The sequence below is a fragment of the Phlebotomus argentipes genome, unplaced genomic scaffold (genome assembly GCF_947086385.1).
Source record: "Phlebotomus argentipes unplaced genomic scaffold, Phlebotomus argentipes genome assembly contig_5, whole genome shotgun sequence".
Classification (NCBI taxonomy): Eukaryota; Metazoa; Arthropoda; class Insecta; order Diptera; family Psychodidae; genus Phlebotomus; species Phlebotomus argentipes.
Window position 1 is genome coordinate 1443483 of NW_026776165.1, and position 23387 is coordinate 1466869.

Sequence of the window (23387 nt, forward strand, 5' to 3'; positions counted from 1 at the left end):
TGCTGACTTGAGATTTTTCCATCGCAGAAAGGCTTGTTCCGCCTTAAGAGGGTCTCATTTTAAGGTTGGTTTTTGTAAATTGAAAAATACACCCAATCTCATGGCACAAACAAATTGAAAAAGCAACAACGAAAAAGAGTTTATAAAATTCTTTTAAAATAATTCGTTATAGAGCAAATTTGTGTGCTGTACTGTAAAAAGTGTGCAGAATTCAGTAGGAAAATGATGTGTTCTGCAAAACTTTCTCTATTGCATTTCTCACAAATTCTAAAGAATCAATTGCAGTGTCCTTCCTGTTGCACAGTTCCAACGATCAACTTCTCCCATGTCAAATGATTGAGTCAAATCTGCTCGAGGGAGGCAAAATGGCCCAACTTTTTCTCCTCATAACCGATTTACATGTGAATTCGAGCATTTTCTGGGGTTCTTGCAATGGAACGATTTCTGTCCACCCACGAAAATGTCAATATATTTTCTTCACGGCGAATAGACATCCAATAAAAGTCTGAGACGCTGAATACTCCTTGTCGAAGATCCCACTCAACTTTTGCATGTTGCAAAGGGTGGAACGGGGTGAGTTTTCTGGCTGGGAGGCCGCCGAATGCGTCACTTTTCATAATGTTGCCCCTCTTTTATGTCTCTTCTCTTTCTCTGTCGGATTCGCTCCTCTTGACTTTGTTGCTCGATGATTTGGCGAAATGGTGCAATAAAATGTTACAACAAATTTACCGGAAAATCATCCATTCAAACTTGTTACAGTTCTCACCCATCATTGCTGATTAACAACAAACTTTTCCTCCCACTTCGCGCGCGGTTAACGATGACGTGCGCGCGCCATCGAGTGTGTGAAGGGTTTGTAATTAAAAGAATAAGAATTTCCATGCGAAGAGAAAACAATTTTATCAAGTATATATTTCCTTTAATTCGCCTCTAAAGCACTCTCACTGGAAAGTATCGCCGTTTTATCGTCGATTAAATATGCTGTAAAAGAGAATATGTGCGCGCCGAATGGAGGAAGCGCAGTCCAAGCTTGGGTGGTGCTTTTTTATGGTGGAACACTCAAAAAGCCTTTCAAATAAATCGACTCACGGCCAAAGGATTTTGCGAATAAAGTCGCTTTTCAGTGAACTTCCTTCGTCCCATATTGCGAAAATCGATGACACCGGGGGACAAAATCAATTTCCCGCCCCCCCACTAAATCCTGGGCGCACAATTCATCAGAGTGTAGGTTGATTACCCGTATGTGAACCCCATTCGTGGGTCAGCCCAGAGACAAAGGGATATGGGATGACTATTAAAGCGGAAATGAAACTATCGCTCGACGAGGCGAGGGCGACGAGAGATGATAAACAAGGGAAGAACATTTGGGGGATTAGCATTAAGCAAATTATGAGGATGGAGGAAAAATTTATATGAGTCTGCAAATAAGGATAATGGGTGAGAGTGAGTCTGCGAGGGTGACTCTGGGTTCCATTCGCGAGCAGAATATGAACAGATGAAGTAAAGCCGACAGAGAAATAATGAGAGGACAGTCAAAGAATATTTTAAAGTGCACTCGTAAAAGCTTCATTTCCATCGCATGTAAATTCTCTGTCATCTTCAATGTGCCGTTTTTTTTTCTTTGCTCATCATTCGAATGCGATCTGAAGACAATAATCCAGCCTCTTTACTTTACAACTTCAACGACCAAACTCCAAAACCCATGAAAGTCATTAGGCGCCCTTGTTCAGCCACTAAAAAAAGCACGAAGTGCTCTCCAGACGATGAGAGATGTTATGAAAAATTTCCTCTCACGAGCGACGGTTAATAAATTGCAGAATTATCCCATGAAATCTTGTGTGAAAATTGAATAATTTTACTGTGTCTCAATAAAGCATCATAATGCGACATTTCTCGCTCACGAACCGCCAATAAAAGCATCAAGACGCGGGAGTGGAAGCTCTGCAAGTTCGATGCAGTCATGTTTGATGACTTGGTATAAATTTGGCGCTTTGATGGGTCCTCGTTTGAGACACATTACTCGTAGCCAGACCACGTAAAACTTGCACGTAAGATGACTTTGATGCAGCAAATTGTCCTCGCCACGGTGTGCGCCAGGAAGAAGGGGTTGCGAGGATGTCCTGCACATCTTTTATGGCCCGTCTTGAGGCGCTACCCGCGCGCGTTGTCTGAGAATCGTAAAGATGCCTTTTGACGGCTGAAGTCGGGCTGGGAAATTACGATGTCCTGTCATGAGATAAGCTCCTGGCGCGGTGGGAAGGCTGCAGAGTCACACAATTTATTCATTTTCTGTCCTCCATGACATTTCTCACACTTTTCCACTTGGGAGAATCCATCCAAGCTCATCATGACATATCTGCCTGAACAGCGAAAGGCCAAAATAACATCTGAAGCATTCCTCAAGAGTGCGAGAGGGCAAAAAGTGCAGGAAAAGTATCAATGAAGATGGCGTTGGAGAGCGGCCAAACGGGTCAAAAGTGCTCAATTGGAAAACACTCAGCCTCAACTTCGCATGTCAATGAAATTGAAAACCCTGTGAATGTGTAAATCAGTGAATTCTGGCAAGCATTGCGCGCCCAGAGGCAGAAATAGCCAGGCAAAGAAGACGCCCAGCACAATCATCTAATTGTGGCAACACGCAGAATTGCCATTTTCACCGTCTTCATAATTGCTCAGCTGCATCGCGAAGTAATCAATTAGCAATGGGTGGTGATTTTGCACCTTTGGATCACAACTCAATTGGCATCTGTGCAAATGCACTCAGAGAAATGCATTATTTGACACAATATTGCCACTAAAAAAAATCAACATTTTGCAACAGAAATAGAATTTCTGTAATCTTACGTTTTTCGACTTTCTCAAGGTTTAGGGCGCATAATTTCGGGATGAAATTAGTTAGAACGCAAAGTCTTTCATTCCAGCGACGGTGTAATGTTAAAATTGAACTATATCCTTATTTTAAATACAGCATCGTTTGAATTACGCCCTATTTCTGTAAAACACCGTAAATATTTGAGAACTTGTATGGAGAAATATGAGAAACATGTCAAAGGTTTTGTGAATAATTACCTTATTTTGCCGTGTCGTTTTACAGTGTCGTTGATCGACCCTGAATTCTTGCTAATTATTATTTTTTTGTCAAAATTACACCAAATTAAGCAAAATATCTCAAAGCACCTTTAAATTTCTCAGCCTTTTTCCACTCCTGACTCTACTTTTAGCGATTTTTAGGATTATTTTAACACAATACCGTCGCGAGAGTGTGCAATTTGGCGCCTAAGTCTGTTAATCCTTCATGGAATGCTTCTCTTTAATAGATCTCATATTTTCCGCTTTAAGCACGCCCAAGAGGCATTGAGATGCATGCGTCCGGGAATGGAATTGGAAAGTGTTCAAAAATTAGCCGCATCAGGCGGTCTCTGAGCGAAAGCCAAGCAGCGAAATGTGGGATGGAAAATGAGGCTAATGGAGCTTTCTTCTTATGGCAAATGCCAAATGTCTTGTAGTGCAATTTTGCAGTTGTCTCCCAAGCGGCTCATTTTGGAGACAATGCGACGACATCCTCGCCAGTCAGTCCGCAACTCAAGTGAGGGTAAAAATCTGATTGAATAATAAAATTCACCTCACGACTCGTCGAGACTTCACCAGAGATTGTGGATTTAATGGCAACTGTGCAGCAGGAGAAGGCAATGAGATGGAAATTGTCTTAATTCTCTATCGATTCGCTATTTAGGGGGTGTCCAATTGCGCTTGTTCTTGCCGAAACTTCTTGCTCTGTTATTGGGCGAAAGATTGGCAAAATTTGAGGGCACATCGACGCTGGTTTTTCCTCTGTCATCACAGCCAAAGTGACCAAATTGAAGGGTTGTTTGTCTGATGACGGAGAAAAACAGGCACTTTGAAGTGAGTTGCAAGGCAAGGTGGCTTCTTTGAAGCACTCATAACTACCCTCAGTGCACTGATCCGCCCCTTGGCTTCCGCACTTTCCAGCAGCTCAGGGCGGAAAATCAGTGAAAGTCTCGCAAAAGTCAAACAAATCCACCTGAATGTCGTTAATTCGATCAGCAGTTTTTCCCGAAATTCGCCCCCTGGCGAACTTCGAAAGCACACAGTCCGCTCAGAAAACTCCCTTTTGTTGGTCTTACTTCTTGCGGTCAGTGGATATGGATTAAACGGCTTGAGGGCGATTTGGCTATTTCTGCCGAAACTTGCATCAAAAGCTTTCGCTTGCACTGGGTGTGAAAAAAGCAGTGTGAAAAGTTTCAAACGAGCAGAATTGCAAAGTAATTAATTATTTAATTAACATAAAACTTCAACTCCCTTCTTCTCCAACAACATATCTTTGTGAGATTCGGTTTTGCATCCTCTTTGTCTCACAATGTGAGCTTTTGCTATGTGTAAAAACTTCTCTCGCTGAATTCTAATGAAATTTTCTATTAGTTGGAGTTAATCTGGCAGCCTTTTTTCCTCATCCTGAACCCCTTTTTTTCCTGCCGCCCGCACAGCTGAGGAATGAGTGGAAAAGCAGAGTGATTGTGAGCCAAATTGTGAAAGCAAAAAAATCGCCATGGCAATATTTCAATCATCGTGTCTATGCGAAAAGTTTGTCTTTGATGTTGAATGTTCGCTCCACACTCCTTAATTTAATATTTATTCTCTTCACCATGCGCGCTCGTGATTTTTTACAACCGTTCCGACATTCATTTGGAGCTTTCATGGCATTTTATTTCATCCCAAGTGCGCCAAACTTTTAAAGGACGATGTGAGTAAAATAATTAATCACCGCGAACCACTTACAAAAATGGGTCAGAATTATCAGTCCTCTTGGTCACTTTTCGCAACCCCAAAGGGGGAGAGACTCTGGTCGGAAATGGTGTACAGATCAGCAGAATTTATTAGGAAGTGAAAGTGTTGAAAAACTTACAATATTTATTTCTTCTGTGTTTCTTTCATTGATAAATTATCTTAATTCTGTAGATTTCTTTTGATTTCTTATGTAGAAACAATCATAAAAATTCTTTTTGAGGTTATGTTATGAATCTATGAAGTTTTTGGTGAATAATTCGCAAAATACGACATCAATTCATGCGCTGAAATCGGAAAGATCATCAATCATTGGCATAATTAAGCATTTGCCAGCCAAAAGCATGTACATTCTTATCCATTGAAGCCTAGAAATACCGGCAGCAACAGAGAGCTCAAGATAGCTCAAGAATCGAGCAGTCTGGATTTTGTGATCCAGAAAGCTTCCAAACAGAGTCTTTAAAGATCACTTGGTAATATTTTTTAGGTTATGGTCAGAAAAATCCTTCAAAAAGTGCTTTTAAATGGATTCTTACACAAATATTGGATAAGAATTTAACAGAAAGTGGTGTAGAGATTTAAAGCATATTATCTTCATCTTGGCAACCATCTCGAAACTCCGCGCGCTCCTCAATTGCCACCGACAAGGAGTCATCTTTGTGGGCTAAAGGGTGTGACATCACGAAAATAAATTCTTGCGCTACTCGTTTGCATGACGCCACTTCTCATTTCTCCCGCCCCAAAGAGTGGGGAAACTTAAAGTTGGGGGCGGAAAAAGTCGAAAGTTCCTCACGTGAGTCCCTCGATGGCTTCTAACTTAATTTCCATGGCGTGGCACGGAAAGTTGAGGAGTTTTTGTCGGCACACAACCCGGGAAAAAACACAGAGGATGTTTAACATATATTAAGTGTGGTGCGTCTTCGTCTTGTGTCCATCAATCATTGGGGATTTCGCCTCACTTTGCCTCCACTTTCAGCCCGCAAAGAGACTCACGATCAGAATGGATGATTTTACAGTTTGAAGATAATCAATTTTCTGCTTATTTTACAGCAATTTTTGCTTCAATTATGCCAAAATCTGTATACAAATGGCTACATTGGCTCAGTAAATTGCTACAAATGAATTCAAATAAATATTTTATCTAGAAAAATGTCCTAGTTCTCCTGTGCGGCTCTGTTCTCTCCTTCCTCACACGAGAGCCTCCACGGATCGTGCTTCGGGGGGAAAAAAGTCGAATGGGAAAGACTTGTGGTGTGAGTGGAAAACTCCTGTCCCGCTTCTTGTTCAGTCCATAAAGTGTGTTGCCAATTTTCAGAGGACGTGACTCTAAAAAAATGTGTATAGTTTCTGAACATGGCAAAAATTCCCATCCTTCAATTTGCCTCGTCGAAGGGGTGGCGAAGTTAAAATTTTTATGGTCGCCACTGTTGTTTGTTTCCCTTGTTTTATTAAAGTTTCTCACTCTCTCCGCGCGAAGACAGCAAATATTGATGTCACCTCATGGCTTTTTACCCACACTTGAGCAAGACACACATGCTTGTGTCGCTGTGCGGGGGTGGGAAAATTGTTTATATCTGATACAGCAGAATATTTCACTTTGGAGCAAAAATTGCATGCGAAATTACGGGGGCGAAGGTGAAGTTTTGGGACACCAGAAGGATTTTATGGTCGCCATCGGAAAGGACAAAATCAGCATCTTGCAATTCGACCTCAGCCGTCTTATCACGGCTGGAGTGTTTCTTCAATTCTGCCTCAGAGGCGCCCAAGTGCGATCACGTGTCCTTCAGCAGCAGTTCACCCCTTCTCGCCGGGGGCGCAAAGAGGGCTTTTCCTCTATTATTTATTGCATCCGTCTCTCGCACTTGTTTTGCACACCCGAGCATCTGAACACAATTTTCCCGGCGAAATTGATGTAAATGTGGCAATGAATCGACATACAAGTGAACAAATTGTTCCTCTTCTGGGAGCCAAATGGCCAATTTGGGTGGGCGGGCGGCGGCAAGTTTGAGTGATCCTTCAAATTGGGGTCGAATTGCCAATTTGCCGAGGCACTCCATTCTTCTGCCGCTCGCCAATATCAATCCCTCAAAGACATGTCTCGTGCAGCCACGAGTTTGCGGGCCCCGGCGCGTCCCACTCCGCCTGCCCGACACTTGTTTATTATTTATGAATCAATTTTTATACATCTTCGACTGCCAGGGCGGCGCAGCCCCTTGGCATTCATCTCATGTGCTTCATCAATGTTTCACTGGCACCGAGTCTCCCCGCATTGTAATGATATGTTCTCTCTGTTCTGCGCCCAAAATAATTCCTCCGGTGTCACAGCCAAGGACACACACACACTTCGCCCCCAACCACCCGGAAGAACATCGCGCGAAAGCGCGTGAGTGAGAAACAGGCGAAAAGTTCATTTCTCCCAGCGATACGCAATGCAGCTCCTATAAATTGACAAAATATTCTCAGTCTCTCTCTCTCTCTCTTTCTGCCTCAGCCACGTCCTCCCCAAATATTCACTGGCTGGGAGACAATTTGTAGGGAAATTTTTATCATTTTCCAATGTGGATGGCACACAGAGAGCATCCAAGGATGAAGAGTAATTTTGCCTCTTTGGATATTTTTCGCACGTTCAACACCAATTTAGAATTTTGACATATTTATTGAATTTCAAAGAGTCCCTGGCGCCCCAACCGTCCCCAATCCGGGGACCCTCACGCCCCCCCACCCACTATGGAAATTTTCCCGCTCGACGGGCGGTTATTACACGAACGCAAAACAACTCAAACAAATTTGTTTCCGCCACGATCGTGACTTGTTGCAAAGTGTTGAGCGCGGGCGAAGAGATGACGCGGATATTGGGAAGAGCTCACGCATCGAGGAGCTGCAAAAAAGTGTGACTATGTCCACAATTTCGCAATGCAGCGGAAGAATCTTTGCCAAAAAATCACACAGGCCATAAAACATGGAAAAGCTCTTGAAGACTGAGGAGGGCAAATCCACCCTTGGCGACAAGGACAAAAAGGTGAACAGAGTGATTCAAACGCAGTCGATTTTCCCCCCCATTCGGAGAGTGATTCGTGTCTAAAGGCGACAAATTGGGATTTGAATGTTGACATTGGCTCACAATTGCAACACTTGAGCCGCTCCTCGAGTCGATTTCACCAACAGATTTACCCAATTCGCACTGGAATAGCGTCTCAAATTCACTTCTGCCGGGAAATCAGAGAGTGGCTCTGATTGTGGTCCAATTTGTGGCTGCCCGGAAAAGACTCATGAATTTGCGAAGGAGGGTGATTTTGTGGGTTCAATAAAATTGCTGTATTAATATTTCCCCGACTGGCAGAGCATTATATTGTCTATCGGTTGCAAAATCTCCGCCACAAACTGAGCGGGAAAGGAAGAAGCGATGTGGCCAAGAACTATGAACAAGTGGATTTCACATAGCAAAAATTGCATAATACAGAAAGTCAGTTCGGATGATAAATTTTAATTAAAAGTCTTGCAGTATGTTTTGTTCTCTTCCAGCTTGGGAAATAAAGAGGAAATTCATGGGAATTTACGATGAAGCAGTGGATGGAGTTGTACGAGGGATGCCAGCAACATCCCCGAAAATCTGAAGGTGATTCCGAGCTTGTGGGGAAGTGGAAAATGTTGCCCACGGAGAGAGAGAGAGAGAGAAAATTTTCCACAATCAGATAGCACGACAAACCAGCAATCATGTAGCAATTTTCCACCCACGGACCAACACGAAGTGCAATTCATTTTGATTGTACTCCCCTCCCCCGCCCACAATCCATTCCTCCCAAAAGCGATCAACAGTCATTCACGCAACACTCGAGGAATCATCCCGTCTTTTGCTCCTTTCGCCCCCAAATGGCGCCAAATGGTGTTGTGATTTAAAATTCAGCACTCGTTGCCAATTACATGGCATGCGAGAGTCGATGAGAATGGAAAATCCACGGGAAAAAATACATCCAAGGCTTTCCCGCTCGCAATGCCAGAGATGAGAATTATCAGCGCCGCACTCGCAGGAATTCCGGAAAATTTCAATATCCCGACCGAAAAGCTGAAAAGACGCATTTTCTGCTTGAATTTACATAAGAAATTGTTACTCTTCAGTACCTCAACTTTGAAAGCTTGCGGTTAGCTTAACCCTTTTAGAAGAATTCGGTTTGGGAAATACAATCGGAAATTCTACGTGCCTTTACACTGCTGCCATCTAGCAGCAATATTAAGAGAAAATAATAATCAACCTTTAAATACGATCCAAAAAATGATTGAGCAATCACAAAGCTTGGTTAGAGATATCGTAGTGAGTTTTCCCTTGAAAAATCCGAGCAAAAAGAAAATCGCTTTACCCTGGACTGAAGTAGACGTTTCTGAAGAGAGTCCTTCGCATTTTGCCTGCGATTTTCCAGGGAAATCCTTTGAATAGTGAATAGAGAAATTCTTTGCTTCGGAATGACATAAATTAAAAGGCAATTGACTCGCTGAATTGCCGCCGTTCTGATATTAGCACTCACGTGAGACCTCTCGAGCCTCTTCGGCTGAAGGACTCTCGAGGTGAGGATGAAAGGAGTCCTGAGAGATGCTCCGGTGAGATTTATGGGCGGATGTTTGCTGGGCCGTGTGGCGAAAAGGAGTAATAATTAATGACATGGTCTCTCCAGCTCGTGCGTCACTCAGAGTGATTTAAGTTAATTAAAAATATGATAATGAAGTCGCACAATCGCGACGCAGCGCCGTGAAAGTCGAATGAGACAGAAAAACTCATTCAGAATAATAAATATGTAATTTGCCTCCGGTGAGACATCTGACCCACACCCTGGGGCGCCGCCAATGAAATGTTTATCATTTTGCCGGCGTTTCGGGCTCTTCCGGAGAGGCCAGGAATATTGAAAATTCACCAGGTGGAAAATTCTGAGGCGCACACGATTTTATGTCTTTGGACGGAATCTTCGGGGGCGCTTTTTGTCGCCTTGTGGCCGTAAAACAGGAGAGAAAAAAAAATGCAATTTACCACCGTCGACGAATGACAAACACCGAGAATCAACCCCTTTTTTCCACTTCTCAGGAGCTCAACTGTCGTCATTCGGGATGAATTCATTGGGAATTCAGCACCTTAATCAATTTTTCACGTGTCTTCTCTCGGCCGAGAAAAATATTTTTCCCTCCTTGCCGCCCCTCGGTCCCCAGGGTGGGCATAAAGGCAACAATTTAGACACCCTCACTGGAAAAACCTCGACGGTGGGTGGGAAATGCGGAGTGTCATGAATGAATTTATGCAGAAAACATCTCACTTTCGCGAAACAAACCCCTTTTCTTTGCGCCAAAACTCGACGTATTGGAAAGTGCAGCGCCAAAAAACAAGCTCAGGAAAATTTATACAATTTCTCTCGCTCCTTGGCGGGCGGAAAAGGGGGCGGAAATCCGCCCACAACTGAAAGTGAGATGTTTAGGATTTTTCCCTCACATGTGAGAGCCAAAATTCAACGAGTTGCTCGGCATGTGACACCAAAATAGGACTTTTTCCAGCGAAACTTTGCGAGACAATCTCCACCCCACCTTTTGCCACCCCCCTCTTCGGGGGGCGTCGGGAAAAGAAGACTTTTTGAGGATAGAGATTCAATAAGAAACACATTTATTAAAACAGCAGATGTTGCCGATAGGATGGTGCCAGGAATCGTCTTCCTGCATCTGGCGACTGATTTCTTGCCTTCCATCTTCCAGGCCCAGAGGAAATGCTGCCCGCCTCCGCATTTCCACGTGTTGTGCACCAATATTGGGGCCCAAATCATCCACCTTAGCCGCACAGACAGCAAAGTTCTGCGTCGTATATTAATCAGACCGGGCTCTAATCAATTTGTGGGCGGTTGTGGAGCGTACTTAGACTAATACGAGCCTAACATCGGCAAGAAAGTGATTTATGCAGTATGAACTTTGCGGAGCGGTTCGCCTTCGGGGAAGCTGAAGGTTGTCAGCAAGGCAATTTTCAGCATTGGGATCAAAAGCCCTCAAATTCTTTTCATATAACTCCTTTATTGATATTTTGACGGTGATTTGCGGCGACCACTACTCTTCGTCCTCATCGGGCTGTGGCACCTCGCGGAGACCCAGGGGATTTCCCAGCCAAGGGTAGACAGCTGGGCAGGGTGCGCAAGAAGTCATCCAGCGCTCCTCCCCAGTCGAGGTCTTTGTCAATTGGCACACTTTCGGAACACAGGTTTTCTCGTGCACTGCCTGGCACTCATTGAAGGCAGAATTCGGACGAGCCTGCCTCCTGGACCTTCTCAGCGGCACAATGTTTTCGTTCTGCTCTTCTTCAGACTCCATTTCCTCCTCATCATCCCCTTCGACTTCCTCCTCTTCTGCGTCTTCAATTTCTTCTTCGTTCTCCTCTTCTACTTCCTGCTCGGGCTCTTGTGCAGAGTTTGGCTGAGGCTGAGGTTGAGGCTGAGGTTGGGGCTGAGGTTGAGGCTGAGGCTGTGGTTGGGGTTGAGGAGCGACCTCCTCTTCTTGCTCTTCAGACTCCAGAGGAAATTCCGGAGGAACAGCACTGGTTCCTGTAACAGCCCGAGGATCCCTCGTGAACTCTACAGCTCGCGACACGCTCACGAGATACACGTCCGGAAGGGAATTCATGTAGTCCACAAACCTAAAGCACCCAGGAAATATATCCACTCTTCCAAATCCCACAATCAAAGACACTCACATCTTGTAAGCTGGGAAATTGCTGGCTCTGGTCAAGAACCAGGCGCTGTGCAGAAATACACCGAAAGGTGCTCTGTTTGAGTTGTACATCCTCTCGAAGTTCTCTTTCATCCACTCGAAGGTCTCTTCGACGTCATCGGCAGGCCTAGGAATCAAGCGTGTGACTCACGAGAAGCGATAGGAACTTAGCTAGAACTCACAGATTTGGGCAAGTGTCCACCATGGCGCACTTGTAGCCTTCAGTGTCTATCCAATCAAGCATGGGCACCACCCAGACTCCCGGGATGGAGGCTGTGGGGCAGTTGCCCAGGGGGCAGTCCATCGTGGACGTGTAGTCCAGGCTGAAGGGCCACATTCCGGGGCCCACGAAGTGCTGCGTTGGCCAAGAGCAGTCGTAGAGTCCCCCAAAGCGCCTGATGGCTTCGAAGCTGTTGTTTCCTGACAGCTGCAGATGCGGCACTCGCACACCGACGATATCTTCCTGATCGATCTCAGCGAAGTGAGCCAGCATGTCGCGCTGCTCGCCGAACTCCCGAATGTGTGTGTCGACGTCCAGTGACTTCCAGTATTCGGTGGATGGCGTGTGACTTTAAGCAGAAGTTACCATTGTAGGCGGAGCATGAGTGTGGGCGGGGCTTGGGAACCTATTCCAAAACTCACGTGATCGAGTGCAGAGCGATCTCATGGCCGTCAGCCCACAGTGCGTGGACCTTGGAGTAGTCTGTGTACTCGTGAGAGACGAAGAACGTGGCGGCCACTGGACAACCGTCGGGATTCCTTCGTCCTTTGAAGGCCTCCTCAATGTACTCGAAATTGAGGGCCGTGACTGCGTCATCGAAGGTCATCATCACGAGCTGTGGCGTGTCCTCACGAGGGATGGACTCGTCCAGCTGCGTTGAGGAGCATCTGCAGTTTGGTGGCGTGCAAATGGCGGGATCGCAGCTCTGCGCCAGCGGCAAGAGATCCTCAACTTCCTCATCATTCCTCAGCTGGGGAGCCGCGAAAGCACTGACAAACAGGCTCAGGCACACAAGAAAACTCACTAAATTCATCCTTCAAGCGCGGTCGTTGAAGGGCACTCGCGAAATGACTGTGGAAGTGGCAATTGTGGATGGTTTTATAGAGAAGACGTTATCACAACTTGACCTCACATGACTATCGCGTTATTTGTATCAAAGACGGCGCCAGAAGGCTGAAAACATTGTACAAGACATTCTTGTTCAGGTGGTCACTTTAATGAACTTGACTCAGAATATGCGATTGCATCATCGATGGATTTACCAAAGAACCCAATTTTCACTCACTCTTGAGCATTTCCGGATCGCGATGGTTTTTCTCAACGTCACCACAGCTTTGCGTAGGAAGAACTCAAGGGAGAAAATGAATAAATTACAGACTTCTCGAGAAGGGTGAGAAACCTGCACAGGGAAAGTTTTTAGGGAAACTTTTGCTGGGTTGAAAGTTTCCGCCTTCGCTGAGTTGAGAATTTGCATCGATGCGTGTGTTTCATTTTATCATTTAAAGCAGATTATACACGACTCTCTTGGTGTCTATCTGGCATCGTGCAAAAGTGCAGCGAGAGAAAGTTTTCCGCTCCATAAGAACTCATCGCATTCGCCAATGAATTTTCCATGCTTGCCATGAGGAAAGAGTTGAGGATCCACACACTTTTCCACCCTTTTGGCGACCGATGAAGCGGCAGAATTCTGTACACCATCTGTGCCTCTTTGGAATTCTGCGGAAATCACAACCCAGCAAGAGAAATCATTTCATCGAGACTCTCTCGTTTCTTTCCTCTTTTTTTTTGTTGATGTGGAATACCAACAGGAAAATTGCATTTATCACCCGTGAAAATCTCATGCTGAACAAAGTGTTTTTCACTGTCTTTCGCTGGAAATTCTGCCGGAAAGATAAGCGCGAGCAAGTCAGGCCCAGAAATTACGTCGCTCAAATTGCAAATTTTCGAGCCAATTCGCGCGCCTTTGGAGACAATACAAGAATGAGCCGCGATAAGATACACCACGTACGTCACACAACCTCCGAAAATCGCCAATTTGCGCCGCTCTCCCCTTTCTTCGCTCCTCTTCCGCCACTTTTCCGCCCCATTGTCTCCAACGGCACGAGATTGCGACTTTCTCTGCCGTCATTGAAGCATATCGTGAGAAAAGTGCGTGAAATGCGAGTCGAAGAGGCGGCAAAAGGCTTGCGAACTAGTAATTAATCATTGAATCTAAGAAAGTCTATTCCGTAATATCAATTTTCCCTAAATATTCTGTAGTATAGAATTAATTGTATAAACAGTTTTCCTCTGAGATTGAATTTTTTTTTTCACACATTTCAGTCTCATTTAGAGGCGAGATTCTGACCCACAATTCAGTTACTGGCTTCTTCCCTGCAGCCTAATCCGGGAAACACGGTCATAAAGCTGCTCTTGAGCACTCCACCAGCCCCAGAGACGGTCTAGAGTGGTGGTGAAAGGTGATGAAAGATGAATTTGACGCCCGAGATATAGTAATTTCGGTGATATGTGGGATGAAATGTGTGTTGTTGTTGCTCAGCTACAAGATGCTTCAGGGGTGGGACTCATTTGATTTTCCCGTCGACGGGATAAACGCTTTCCCGTGTTCAGAGAGCCACTGAATTACAGCCTATTTGCCGTATTAACCATTTACCCACCCATGAGAGTCCGCCTTTTAGCTCTCGCCAGACAAAACTACTCGCCCAGGATGTTTTATATCCTCTTCTTTGCACATTTTCCTACCACATCCATCGTGCGTCACGCCGCCCAACCCAATGGGGCGTGATGGAAGCACCCGGAAAATTTTATTTTTCCTCTCCTAAGGAGAATTTTTGTCTATAAATGAATTTATCCCAGTCTCACACGTACGGGCGAGGATGGAAGGATGTGTTGCGGAGCAGAGCAGAAATGAAATGCTTCGCCATGCCTTGAGAGCATCAGCTTCCGGACGTGTTCTTGGGGGTGGGATGAAAAACTCTCCAAATGAGACCATCCCAGGCAACATTGTACTCTTGCTCAACATTGTGCAGCATTGGTGCTTTAATTGACACGCTTCGCCATTGGATTGTCTTCGTTATGGAGAAGTTGATGCAATTGGATTTGCATGCAAGTTTATTTATGGGATAAAAAGTGATGAATTATGGATTACATTGTTGATGCTGCTCGTCATATTTAATATCAACACTCTCACTCCTGCGTGGCATGGGAGCATTCACAAATCCCGCAGCTTTGATAAGTAGAAAAGCGATTTTCTCGCTACTGGATTGGCTGTTCAAAGGTGTGCCGAATAAATCCTCAAAAGAATTTTCTCAAGAAAACACTCCACATTGCCAGATCAACCTCCTCGAAACTCCATGTTGAGTCTATTGTGTAGCATTTTTCTATCGCTAGCCCACACCATCGCCACCCCCGCAGGCAAGGAAGGGTAGCAGAATTTATTTACTCTCCACCCTCGTGTGCCCATGAACGGTACGTGATACGACGATGCAGAAATTTATATAGGATTAGGTTATTGTGATTTATGAAAATTTGAATACACAACAACCTGCGAGGCAGTCATTTCTTTCGCTGAATTCTCCTCCAACAATGAAGAATGGTATTTGTGTTTGGCATTATTAATTTTGCTTTCATGTGTGTCTCAGAGACACACACATTTTCCACTAAGCGACACAGAAGGAAAAAAAAACACACATACACACAATGTATGAGGAAAATGGGTAAGAGATAAAAATGGGAAAAATATGAATAATAAAAAGGGAAAGTTTTGTACTCTCGCACTTCCCCATTCTTTTCGGCCCCTCATCATTTTGGGCAATGTTGAAGATGGGACAAATTTTCATTGTAATTTGTGTGACTGTTTTGCTACTTTTCCAATTTTTGTGCACAAAATACATTTTTCTCCTATAAAACAAAACAATTTATTGGGAAAGAGGAGAGAGAATACTCATGTCGGAAACTCCTTCAAAAATATGCAAAAAGATGGAAGTTCTTCCTTGATAAACGTGACTTCGCCAAGTGTGCTTTGTAGATTTCTTGTGTGAAATTCTACTACTGCTTCGCCTCTTCAAATGCTGTAGGAAACTTCACAAATCCCAATCTTAGAAGTTAAATTGACACAAAATGTACAGTAATTTTCTATCCATTCTGCAGAAAGGCATTTAGTGTGGCCAAAAATTCATGTCAGATAATCAATTTCACTGCCTGAAATTTTTGCTTTGACATGAAGCGCCAAGTCTGAGAAAAAAAAAGTAATAAAGCATTCAGTATTCGTTTCTCATTCTCTTGACGTCTTCCTTCGAGTCTTATGCGGGAAATTTGCATTCTGTCATAAAGAAGACCTCTTTGGCTAATGGTAGGAAAGAGAAGTAAATATTATGTGAATTTTTTCACCACTCTGTCACAGGCGAAATTGAGTTTCTCCAACTGTCTTCGGGTTTTTCCCACTAATTGGAAAAATATTTTTCATGGGATTCAGTCGAATGACAAGGTGTGAAATTAAATTAATAAGGTTTTCCTCGTCATTCTAATTCTTCCATTGGCGTCTGTGGGGGTGGAAAAAAAAATTCCTTCCACCATAAATTAACACGTTTTTCTCACCATTTTTTTTTTTGATCGCCCCATCTCGTGATGCCACTTCTTCTGCTCTCTTTCTGTCGAATTCTTATTGGAATCTTGAGCAGAATCTCAATCAGAAATTCACTCCATCATCCTTCTTTGACTCTCTTCTCGCCAATATGACAAAATTTTTCATGCATTTTCCTCCCCAACATCGGCCAAAGAGGCGACGACGAAGGGAAGGAAGAAATTCTCCTTGTCTCTGTGGCCTGATTTGAATGCTCAATTTCGCTCGAAATCGACATTTGGTGGCGAATCGTTCCCACCGGAAAGCATTCGCGAACTTTTCCATTATAACCACTCTTCGTCTCAGGAAAGTGTCTTAAATAATTGATTGAAAATCAAATGATTTCTCTCGGGCGGTCAAAGTGTTTGCCAAGTATATTTTTTTCTCCAATTTCTTCACAAACTCTTTTGAGTGTGGAAATTCATGGGAAAATTCGCGTGGCTGAAACGTGACAAAATTTTTCAAACACATCATTCTTCAGCTGCAAAATTAACTTTGACAAAACTTTCACACCTCCAATGGCAAAAATTCCATTTTCTAATTATTCCTGCATCTACCCTCCGTTTGATGAAGTTTTCCACACCATCCAGTGATAGCGTGTGGAGAATATATTTTCACCCAGCAGGGCGTGATGGAGTCCGTGAGTGTTGAGTACACCGCATAATTGAGTCGTCAAGACATTTCCATATTTCGCCACGCTTTCGCACAGCTCATTTCATAATATATTGCGTCTAAAGGACTGTCGTTAAAACTTCATGAGAATAATCGTTATATGACATGTGATATTCACACGATTGTCTGTGGACAATTAAAGGAATATCGGTTCTTTCTCTAATTTATAATAAAAGAATAATCACAATGTCATTTCAACGTTCAAAACGTCAAAAAGAAGCTTTATTGATTATTTTTGTAATTGAATGATGACACAATTCCTTTCGGCTTGCTCAGATGTGTCCTATGGAAGTCTAAGGAACTGTCACACGACACAATGTGACAAACTCACATGTACATTAGTCAAGAGCAAGCGTATGCGCCTTGTATCTTCCATATTGGTAGAATTTTCTCTAAGGAGCAAAATAAGGAAGTCCTCGTCTTTTGTCCCCACCCTCGCTGTGTGACAAATGTCATTATCCCTGGGTAACTAGGTGTAAATTGGAGAACATGATAAGACTGCAGAATGGGGTGGCCGCGAGTGTGGGACGGCCGGGAATGAGTTTCCGCCCCCGCCCAAGAATATTGGTTTGGGATATCTTGTAATTGACTTGGGACTTCCAATCTCCACACAAATGCTAATAACTTTGTTGTGTTTTTTTTTCGTCTTCCTTCTCTGTCCGAGAAGCTAATTTTATGCATGTGATTCCATCTTCGTGCGCTCTCGAGAGACTGTCGTGGGGAAAAGGAGACTTTCTCTGGGTGATTTTTTTTGGTGTTTCTGACACTCAAGAGTCCTCTCGGATGATGAATGCCACACGCCAACTATCCATGTCCATGGAAATGAGAGTGGTAAAAATTCATGGCATCAAATTTATGCGCGAGAGCGGCCGGAAGCGGAATTGTCGGGAAAATTCACATCGCGTAATGTGAATTTATAATCAATTAAGTAATTTAAATAGGGTATATTTTTAATTATTCCCCAATTCAAATAAGCGATAATTGCTTTTCCGCTTGGCCCTTTTTCAATCCAATTTAATCGCGGATATTTGTTTGCGGGCATATTTTCCGCATCCTCAAATGCGTATATTGACGGAAAAACTCAATGGACTGAGAGAGCGATTGCAGTCCAGGGAGAGAAAGCAAGTCAGTCCGCCCGACGCCCACATTCCGGCCCCAATTTGGCGTCATGGAAGGCTTTCGAGGAAATTCAGAGTCCTCACCTTCCTGGCGAAACTGCACCGCCGTGTTTCCGCCCCGAAGCGTGACCTTAAATCCTTTCGGGCGAGTTTGGGCGATTGTGTGAATTGAACCCATGAGTCACTGATGTTGATTGCACCAGAGCTGTGTTGTCGTCCTACAAATCCACTTTCCGAGCGTGTGCCGGACTCACCCTCCCCGCTTATTACCTTAAAAGCTGCAATGGGAAAATTTAATTACACTTATGCATGCACTCTGATGCAGTCGCACAGCTCCAGCACTGGGTGTGCGTTTTTTTGTTGTGCAATTTGCCAGTTTTAATTTCACTAATTTGATACTCCGTCACGGCGTCCATTTGACCAGTCACGGGGACGCCTGTTCAACATTTTCCAACATTCAACTCCTCACCACCCCAGCCGTGGGGCATTTTTATTGTGAGTGGATGTGAAATTCAATGAATAATAACTCAAATGTGTGTAAAATCAATTTATCAGCCATGCACCAACTATATACCGATTTAAATTTATGAATTCTATTTGAGAACTTGTCGCATTCTCCCACCCTCCGCGCCTTGTTCAGCAAATTGACGAGGGGATGATGTGACAATGGTCGAGATATTGATAAATCCACCCAGAACTTCAGCTCACCGGAATCATTTGATCTCAGCAAAATGTGATCTTATAACTGTGATATTCCAGACACCAATCATGCACTTTTCACCAGATAATTGGCAACGAAGCGAACGTGAATGATTCGGATGATTTGTCTGAAAGTTGATATGCAAACTCTGGCAATCTTCATGTTCACTATAAGCGTAATTTTACGTGTTTACTCCAAATTAACTTTACACCGAAGACAACAACTATAAGAACCAAGATATCAAGATTTCATATATTAAACAAAAATGGTAAGAATGCACTTCTAGCTTCAACTTTAATGTTAATGCTGGGCATTTAGGAGCCAAATGACTTGCAAAGTGACCATCTTTCTCCCCTCAATTCATCATAAGACGCTCCCAGTGAAAATCCGCAATTTTAGCTACATGTCCGCCCATCCCCAGGAAGTCCCCCGGATGAATTCTCATGACTCCCTCAAGTGGATTAAGTGGCTTTTATTTTATGCCTCATCTTGCGCAACACATAAAAGTCCATGGCGCTTCCCTCGTGTGTGGCAGGGGGTGAAAATTCTGAGTGAACCGCCTCCATTTATTGCGTCACGTTGACCGGGTAGGAAAAAAGGCGTCTCTAATTACTTCTTCATCTTTCCGATGGCACAGTGTCATATGAGGATGTCTTTCTGGGCCATGTTTCACCGCACTTTGGCAATAAAGCCGGAATGGAAAGTTTTGCTGAGGCCACAGAGTGTTCCCCGAGTGGGTGGGAAAGTTTCTAATTTGAGGTCCTCAAAACGGTTTGGGGACATTTTCATGAGTCATCGAATCCGACAAATGAGGCCTGTTTGTCCTGCAATGCGCGCTCTTTTACTGCTAATCGAAGTGAAACGATGCATTTAACGATAATTACATGATATTTCTTACTTTCTCCCAATGAACTCTGCGTTTAGCGCTTTTCATGGCGCTCGATGGATTAATTAGTGCCTCGAATGAAGCTCCCTCATCTCTATGGTGTATTTTTTCCCCATTGGGCGGTTAAATTAAATTGTCAGCCCACGAGAAGGTGAGTCACTGTTCCGTGGGGTGGATTTTGGGCGGTCGGGAAAAGCTCCACTTCTCATGTGCGGAAAATCCAATGGATCAGGATTTTATGGTCGAGAAGACACCGCCTGGCAAATGGATTGTTTATAGGAAATGTCTCATGTTTTACGATTTAATAGATTCTCCGTGTCTTTGGACACATTTTATGTGATGTTCCACATATGAATGACTCGCAGCGTGGTAAATTTTTCATAGTTTCACTCCCTTTTGACGCCCCAGACAACAGTTTAGCTCCACTTTTTCCACCATGTAATTGAATTCACTTTTACGACAACCCCGCACTGACTCTCTTGGGTGGATTTCAGGTGAATTTTCCACCCTCAAGAGTGCGAGGAGGGAAAAAAATCTACAATTTTACAAAGAAATGCACACTTTGTCACGAGAGCGGCGCAAGAAGTATTTTTAAATATGCTGAAAGCACACCTGAAAGCTCAGAAAATACACTGTCGAATTCCATTCAGGGGGTAATTGTTTGGAGATTACGGCATTTTTTCGCCCCGCGCCCTAAAAAGCTCCACCGAGAACTGTTCATCTTGTCAATGTGCTTAACAGTCATTGAGGAATAAATCACCGCGCGGAGGAAATTTCAATGGCACAAATGCGAATCTGGCGCTCCATCTTTGCGCCCCATTCTTGTGCGCCTTATTTATATTTTAGCACGCTGGATTACAATTTTTTGCCACCCCCGCCACGCACACACGCTGGAAAATGTGTTTCGAATGTGTGGCAAGAGACACAAATGCCGGAAAATATTTATGGTAGGGTGAAATTTGTGACGTCAAAGATGAATACGAAATTGAATATTTTCCACAAGTGGTGCGGGAAATGAAACAATCAAGGAGCGCGCCTCGCGAGTGCCTTTTTTGTATATCTAACAAAACGCGCCTCTTTGTTGAAATTGAGGACACTTTGGCTGAGCAAAATTCCGCGGGTGTCATTGAACACTTTTCCTCAATGTGTGCTTCTATGAGAAAATTCCTGTGGAAATCCAGAGGAATTTGGTCTCTCTTACCTCCCCCATTCAATTCGTCGAAAGTATGTGCATGTGACGTTTTTCCAGGAAGGAATCATCCCCAAAACAGGGACAAATCCCAAAAGTGCGTGAAAAGCACGTGAAAGCTCAATATTTGGGGCTTTTCCTTGCCATTTGGCATCAAGATAACTGAATAAAATCAAGCGATAAATAAATTTTTTACACCTTTGCGACTTTCGATGGTGAGACACTTTTCCCCGCACATCCGGGAAATCCCTTAAGAATTCCATCGATTTTCAGGCGTGCGGATGAAGCTCAATAGGCGCGCCGTGAAGGATTTTTCACAGTCAATTCACCGTGTCTCGAAGACTTCGTGGAATTTCTAATTAAAACATTTTCACGGCGGTGAAAAAAAAAAGAAGTACCCAACGGAGAAAACAATTTCCACCGGATTCAGGCCCGAGTGATAAAGTGTCGCATTGGACCGGGCATTCCACTGATGAAATGGAGCTCGAGAGTGCAATTTAATCAGCATCGCCCGGCGGGGAGCTTCTTTTGGGGGGCGCCAAATTGCAAATTTATGCAGTTGTCGCCAGGCGGGGTGGAGTGAGAGATTGGCTATTCCTGATTAACTCAATCTATCCATCCTATTGTCTCGATAATCGATGGAATGGATGAGACTATATCGCTTCCGATTACACTCAGCAGGCGCTTTCACGTACATAATAATCTAAGTTGGGGTTAAATTTTGAAGAGAGTCGAAAAAAAGCATCCCTTCGACCTCGGTGAAGCCTTGCCAGCATCTTTTTGGGGGGCTGTGAGGGGGAATTCGATCAGAAAGTGCGAGGGAAATCCGCATGGAATAGTGTGGCATTTGCCAAGTTGTGCACGTTTCCACCGTTCATTATGGGGTTGTTTTCTTTGGGGCCGTTTCGTCTCTCGGCATCTGTGAATGGGATGGGGGGGGGGAGGAAAAATGGAAAATCAAACCTCCAGCAGTTGTGTAAATCCCCATTACGTAATAGAATACTCAGCCTCCCGAATAGAGGTCATTTATAATACTTTGCCGTTTGGTAATCCTCAGCCATTTGATGAGATCGTGTTGGGAAATTCTTCTCAATTTCAGCCCCCATGATTCACCTCCTCACCCTTCGGCAATTGGGTCCACTTTTTCCATCACAACACGCGGAAACATGCGGAAAGTGGAGGGATTTGCCGCCACTGATATGCACAAGATGCTATATGTAAAATGCCCAACCAACAACCCCTGAAAGAGATCATTAATCTTAACAGGAAAACCTCTAAATTCATCCGTGATTTTCCACCTGAATTTTCAAGTGGGGCTTTGAAGCAGAAACCTTCGAAAAGACAGAGAATATCCAAAAAGCTAACATGCAAAACTTTATGATGTATCGCTGTCTTCATGTCTCGTCAAAAGCTCCAGAGCATAAATTTAAATATTGTTTTGCTGCCACAAGAAACTTCCACGAAGCATCAATGATAATTGATGCGAGTATGGAAGAATTCATGGCAAGACTTCTGTGCATTCCAGAAATTCATCCAGAGTTTGTCCAGAAGAAATCTCGCACCTTTCATAAATTGAAAGTTACTCGGCGAATGTTATTCTCCAGCAACACTTTTCGGAGGAAACCCGATGCACCTCTTGGCGATATAAACTTTTCCTGCATTTGAGGAAACACTCAATCTGCAGCACTTGGAAAAGTTTCCATCTTTGGTGTGTTGTAAAGGAACGAATTTCAAGGAGGATAAATTAGAAAATTATGTTTTATATGAAAGTTTTCCCAGGGAAAACTCGAGAGAGTGTCAATTTGGCCCTGAGAAAGGGAATTTCCCCCTTCCATGAGAGATACTTTTGGCGAATTTTTATTTATTCCATCATCCACTAAATATTCTTAACACGTTTTGTCACTCCATGTGACATCACACATGGCACGAGACATGGAGGTCTATCGGGTGTGGATGATGGAAATTTTTCACCCAAAACACACAGGGTGAGTGTGTCAATGTGCAATTTGCATGAGGCGTTGAAGGAAATAATAAATTTACCCATAATGCCACTAAATTACATATTTGTGAACGGGGAAAAACACGCACTGAATAAAGTCACAAGCTCCAATGTCATGTCTTGAGAGTGCGCGTGGGGAAAAGGCGGAGGCTGAGAAAATTAACAGCATTACGCTTCTTGTCAACACAGCCGAGGGTTGAGGGACTCCAATTCCCTGAGAATTGATGGGCGAAGGCAGGCCTATTCCGCCGGGAGAACAGATGAAATCAAGTCCCAAGACCTCTCTATATGCATTAAATTGATTCCTATCTCCTCTGCCCAGGAGCCGAAGATTTAGTGGCGAGAGATTCGGGTGCGGGAATTCCTCTCATTGCACATCAAATGGCAAAAAGCGGGAATTTGCATATCATCTCGCTGTGGAATCGGCACCAAGGGTTGAAATTTAAATATTTCACAGGCAAAAGAAAAAATAATTTCATTCCATATCACTGGAAGTCTTTGGCGTGTGCCACAATCGAATCCGCCTTTCCTGCTTCGGTTTCCGGCAAGTGCGACTCAAAGGAAGTTCAGCACAAAAGACGGTCAAAGCAGCGGGTGACGAAGTCTTACGATTGGAGATGATTTTAAGGAGAGCTATGAACAAGGTACAAAGTAAAAAATAAACAAATTAGA

The 23387-nt window shown here is 43.8% G+C and overlaps 2 protein-coding genes across 2 annotated transcripts in view; one reads left to right on the forward strand and one right to left on the reverse strand.

Moving 5' to 3' along the window:
• The window catches only part of LOC132256219 (general transcription factor 3C polypeptide 3), a 135742-nt gene that overhangs the window by 69777 nt on the left and 42578 nt on the right, over positions 1-23387 (forward strand). The window lies entirely within an intron of this gene.
• LOC132265864 (chitin deacetylase 7) lies at positions 10873-21822 on the reverse strand. Its single transcript, XM_059766650.1, has 5 exons — positions 21752-21822; positions 12172-12519; positions 11712-12098; positions 11513-11656; positions 10873-11455 (listed from the first exon to the last, which is right to left on the reverse strand). The coding sequence occupies exons 1-5, from the start codon at positions 21820-21822 to the stop codon at positions 10873-10875; spliced, it is 1533 nt and encodes a 510-aa protein (XP_059622633.1).